The sequence below is a fragment of the Mobula birostris genome, chromosome 7 (assembly GCF_030028105.1).
Source record: "Mobula birostris isolate sMobBir1 chromosome 7, sMobBir1.hap1, whole genome shotgun sequence".
Taxonomy (NCBI): domain Eukaryota; kingdom Metazoa; phylum Chordata; class Chondrichthyes; order Myliobatiformes; family Myliobatidae; genus Mobula; species Mobula birostris.
This window is the reverse complement of record NC_092376.1, coordinates 99,754,137-99,760,136: the sequence shown is the minus strand read 5'-3', so window position 1 is coordinate 99,760,136 and position 6,000 is coordinate 99,754,137. Positions and strand designations below refer to the sequence as shown.

Genomic DNA, 6,000 nt, shown 5'->3' with positions numbered 1-6,000 from the left:
ACTCAACTCCCTCCACTTTAAATACCAGAAAAGTTAAAGCTTGCGATGATTGCAGTGCTTGGCTCCTGATTAACTTTTCACATGAAGTAGTCTAAAGCCAATATGCTGCAGAAGCTGGACAACTCTCTGGCTTTGGCTGCTAGGTGGTAAATAGCATGCAAATTGCTTGGTTTTAGGAGAATGAATACCAACAATTAACACCTTATCTTTAATCATAATTCTTAACTCCATACCTGACAGCACTGCACAAAAGCCTTCTCAGTACAAACAATATTAAAAATACACAAGGAGCAGGAGGAACTCACCAAACAATTATTTCAGAGATCACTGTGAATCCAACAGACAAATATTTTTGGAGCAAAAGAATTTGACCAGAATAATACATTAATTTTCCTTAGGTCAAGAGTTCAAGGAAGTAGCTTTGAATGCTGAAACATTAGATATTAAAGGGAAGAATAAAGTCTCAAGCCAAAGGCAATTGGGAAATAGTTTATTTCTATCAGTACCCATCACACAAAGTTGCTCCTTACATTCCAATTTACATTACTGTAACTACAATCACACACGAATACAACTTGTGTTGTTGCCTTTTCCCAAAGATGAACATCTTCAACTTCCTATGCACTGCCCAAGTGAACTGATTATCAAGGAGCCATCAGGTTTAAAACAGTTTTTCCCTGGCCCACAGAAGAGTGCAAGAAAATACATCAGTTCATTAAAAGCTGATCAATCCCAATATAACTTCTGATAAGTGCAGCAGCTTGTATAACTCAATTAAAATAGAATCACTTTGTTAATCCTTCTAACATGGCAGGATGAAACTAGAGTTTGCTCCTTTCACTGAAGTTCAATAATAAAAGATCCTACTGTGATGTTTAAAAAAAATTAAATCAGGAGGCAGCAGCCAGTTGATAACAATGTTGGGATTTAAAGCTGTAAATCACTGGAAGAGAAAAGAATCAGGATGAAGATAAAAATTTTAAAGTTCCAGGATTAAAAAAGGCATTACAAAAAATGGCCCGTGTCTTGATTCAAAGCTAGTGATGAGTGGATGGCACAGCACAGTTTCTGAACAGAATAGCTGAATGTTTACTGAACCCCATTTGGGAAAGTTAGGGGAAACATGCCACAACTCATTAACTGTCCTGTGTCCAATACTGTTAAAATTCTAAACAAATTTCCACAACCAAAATGGAACTTCTGAAATTCCCAATCCATTCCTGCTTCCACACTAGTGTGCCTTTGAGAGCAAGAGCAGTAGGTCAGAGCCAGAGTGCAAGCCAGAATCAAATTCAAATAGTGGTAAAGCCAGAGGCAGACTCTGAGCAACAATGAACAGGATAGGGGCTAATCTGGAGAAAGCAACAGAACAGAATCAGAACATGCAGCCCCAATTAAGAACAAAACCACTTAAGCAAACTCTCAACCTGATGACTGCGCATCTGATAGAAGGGTAGGTTCGGTAGATAAAGGAATCAGGTCAAACAAGCCCAACATTTCAGGAATAGTTTAAAAAAAAAAAACCCAAATCATTTGTACTCTTAACAACCATGTCTGTTAAAAAAGGAAGCACGGTCCCCATCAGAAAGTGACAGAGGGAGGGAGCTGTGTAATATCCGTTCATTGTTTTCTCTACTTGTTAATATCACAAGTCCCATACCTATGATAGAAACATATGAAAATAGTTTTGATTTGTCTTCTCCATTCTGGATATAAACACCTTGTGTGATACAAACCACAGTGTAGAAAAGGAACACTTCACATTTTAAAGGCCTGCTGCAGAGCTTGTCATTCAGTAGAATCGTTTGTTGCGCTCTTGACGCTTCTGGAAGACCACAGCACCCACCACTGCACACACAATGATCCCAAGCAATGCACAAAGCAGCAGCAGGAAGACCTTCCAACCAGTCAGTGGCCCACTACGAAAATTACCCGTTGGATCATCAATGTTATCTGCAAGACAAAAATACCACAGGATTGCAATTTCTGTAGGGCATTTACCATATATAAAAGCAGCTTGTACCTAAATTAAATGGTTGCCCACTGGATGAAATATTGGGTTCAAATAGTTCAATTTAATATCAGAGAGTGTATATAGCATACAACCCGAAATTACTCCTCACAGACATCCACTAAACAAGAAACCCCATAGAATTAATGATAGAATCATCAGAACCCCAAAGACCATCCCCTCCCCCCTCACATTGCACAAGGTAACACAAGGTCTGGTATCAATGGATCTGGGATTGAGAGGAAGAACAGCTTGAACTGCCGCAGCATAAACATTGCCGAGGATCTCATGTGGTCTTGTACATACTGGCTGTGTGGTGAGGAAGTTTGGTATGGGCCCCTACATCCTAAGGATTTTCTTCAGGGGCACAACTGAGAGCATCCTGACTGGCTGCATCACTGCCTGGCATGGGAACTGTACATCCCTTAATCGCAGGACTCTACAGAGAGTGGTGTGGTCAGCCCAGCGCATCTGTAGATGTGAACCTCCCACTATTCAGGACATTTACATAGACACGTGCGTAAAAATGTTCTGAAGGATCATTGGGGACCTGAGTCACCCAAACCACAAACTGTTCCAGCTGCCACCATCTGGGAAACAGTACTGCAGCATAGAAGCCAGGACCGACAGGCTCCGGGACAGCTTCTTCTACCAATCCATTAGTTCACGATTAATTCATGCTGATACAATTGTATTTGTATGCTATATTGACTGTTCTGTTGTGCATACTATTTATTACAAATTACTATAAATAGCACATTGCACACTTAGACAGAGAGGAAACACAAAAATTTTTACTCCTCATGTATATGAAGGATGTAAGTAATAAAGTCAATTCAATTCAATTCAGTGAGATCCAGAGTTAGGGTTTATTATGAGAGGGAATAGGTACTGGAGCTAGGAAGTTATGATGAACTTTTTTTTTATTGACTCCAGTCAGAGAATGGCATCCAGCTCTTGTAGCCAGCCTGATGGAACAAAGCGTTAGTCAGACATGAGTTACACCAATGATTTCAGAGATGACAGAAATACTGGAGCTACTCTACATGGAAAAGCAGAGGGAGCTGCCCTTGCATAGAGCTGATATGGATCTGATGAACCAATTGGCCCCCTTTCATGCTATAACCATTTCTAAAATTTTTAATTGACCCATTTCAAATGGGCTTGAGAATCAATCTAAAAATGAAGGGAAACTAGGCTTGCACTCAGTGCAAGTATTGCACCTGGCAACATTTTAAATTTACTGATCTATTGCAGGAAAACTTCACTAAAACTTCTGAATTAGTGAAACGCCTTATGCCAGGTGTTTGTCGAGATGCAGCTCGTTAGCCCCTCGCTAACAGCCGCTGGACTCAGCAGGGAGGAAACCACCTTTCTCAGACTCCGTACGTCTAGGGTTGGTGTGACTTCGGTCCCACCAAAACTGGGAAATTGGGTTGTTGTGACCACCCGAACCCCGATCTGTCTGAATGCTATGTAAATATTGTCCCTCTGCTATTAGCCGTTGGCAAAAAATAACAAATTGTACACTGAATACAATTATAAAGAAACTGCATTTACATATGTCAGCTTTATCAAACAGTTAGTGGGAAAAAAAGAAAATGAAAAGGGTCCATTACAGTTAACTGAGTCCAAATATGCACACAAGTTGGAGCTCATCTTCAAGCCGTCTTTAACTCACGCGTTGGACTGTCTGTGTGAAAGTTCACACTACCTTCTGAATATCACTCGAAATCATCTCGAACAAACGGGCTTCCCCACGGGAGTATTGGCCCTTCCTGCTCGAAGCCATTCATCTGCACAAAGCATCTTGTGTAACAGGGACAGCATCCTCAGCCATCTTCCCTCCTGTCTTCTCCCAGCTCCCGCCAAAAAGTCCTCGACCCACACCAGTGTCTGTCACAAAGATCTCTCTGCCCAGCGTTCTCAAGAATCTTCTCCAAATTCCACTATCCTGATTGGCTGACACAACATTTCTAAGTTGAACAACACAGCCTTATCTTTAGCTCAAACCCAAACATGCAGAACAGACGGCTCTTACAGAACTAAAATGAAATACTGTGGCATAGCAGTAAATATCTTAACCAGAGCGTTAGATTAGAAATTTAGATCCAGAAAATACCCTTTCCTTATCCTAATGCTACTTCAGTGGTTCCCCAAGTGGTACCCTACTTGACAAATAACAGACATCACCATTGAAGTGGCCGCGCACGCTGCATCGCGCCGCCATCTTCTCCTCCTCCTCAGACTTAATTTAAGAAATGAATTACTTATTATAAGCATTTGATCCTCAGTGCCTCATAATTGATTACAATGATCATCTACTTACCTCAGATCTTGCTAACCCACTTTTCTCTTGGACTTTGCTCAAAGCATGTTCTACTTGTTGAAAAGTCATGTGACACATGTCACCTGGCATACTATTAGAAATCTGGATTGAAAATACTGTGTTATTTTCAGACCCGGTCCGTGCATTATTGCTGTTCAGTACTGCAGTACAGTGTTTGCTATTATGATTCCCATACATTCCTCTGAATTAGACTATGGTGTTCAATGGGTGAAGTTCAGAATCTTCCCTTGTGAATGGTCTTGACCACATTTCTCTAGTCCATGCCCAACCGAGATATCAATACCTCACTATATATACCTTCAGGCAGAGAGTCAGTTTAGACCTGAACTATGATGGCATCATAACTTTAACATTTATTGATCGCAGGGCTTGAAGTTGGACAGCATAGTGTGGAGTATCTGAAATATGGATTTATACCAGAACCAAGCAACCAATGTGTCTGTTGTGTGAAAAAGTTAAAAAGTTTTTTCAAATGATGCAATGAAACCATTCTGGCTCCTTGAATATTTGAAGAGAAACTTAGCTTGTTTTCAATCACTTTGTGAAAATTTTCAGAAATGGGAAATACTTGAAAACATGTTTACCAGTACTTCACAATAAAACAGTGATAGCTTGTATGCTTCATTGCTCATTGATAAATCTGGAAAGCTCCATACAATTGGAGAAGAACTGATTCTGCCAACAGCAAAGGTGGTTTTGAATATGGTTTTGCACGAGTCACCAGAGCAAACAATTAAGTGGTTCTGCTCAGTGACAACTCTGCTCAAAAACAAATCGATGAAATGTCAAGAATATGGAGGACACATTGTGTGACATGCATAGGAGAACAGGACTTGCTCAACTTTACCAGGCAATGAATCTTTGCTTCTTTGTTATGCTTGCCTCAAAAGATGAAAGCATAGTTCAAATCAATCCTCTCCACATTTCTGTTCAGGTTAGCCCTATTTAAGTGTAACAATGGCCGTCATGACCTTTTCCAATTTCCAAGCCTCTCTGAGTAGGAAGACAAGAATACAAGATGATGCATACTGTGCCCATCTGGGCGAGCTGCATACAGACATGTCAGAAAGATTTCAGGATCTCCTTTCAATCCACATTACAGATTAGGTAATAAATCCTTTCCTGAATACTTGTAATGAAGAATTAACAGAAAGAATGGAGGAAGAACTGATGTTGCTACAAAATAACTCTGAGCTGAAGTCGAGGTTCAAAAAATCATATGAAGACTTTCGGCTGTAGATAGAAATTTCTGAACACCATCCTGCACTGTGGAAAAAGGTCAGGATGGTTTTTATTGCCTTTCCAACATCATATGTAGTGGAGTGTGATTTCAGTGCAGTCGTTCACTTCTTTCAAACCAACAAAACAGACTGCAAATTACTCAATGTAGGGATCTGAGAGTCCTTGAGTGGCATTCAGCCTGATGTTGAGAAGCTAATATCATTACACCAAGCACATCCATCTCATTGAAAGGTGAAAAAGCAATGAACTTAACACTTGGTCAACTAATGTGTGCTCTAAAATTGCTTTTGTTGTAATAAAAAAAAGTTTATTTGTTGCTTTAAATAGATTTGAATAATTTTTCCAATTATTTGTCACTGCTTTGAGAATTTGCAGTTCTCATTTTCTTTCACTGTGC

General features: G+C 40.0%; 1 protein-coding gene across 1 annotated transcript in view; it reads right to left on the bottom strand.

Moving 5' to 3' along the window:
* Positions 1-474: 474 nt before the first annotated feature.
* The window catches only part of lman2 (lectin, mannose-binding 2), a 40,040-nt gene continuing 34,514 nt past the window's right edge, over positions 475-6,000 (bottom strand). The window contains exon 8 of the mRNA XM_072263532.1: positions 475-1,953. Coding sequence (XP_072119633.1) covers positions 1,793-1,953 — 161 coding nt within the window. The 3' untranslated portion in view covers positions 475-1,792. The remainder of the gene's footprint in view (positions 1,954-6,000) is intronic.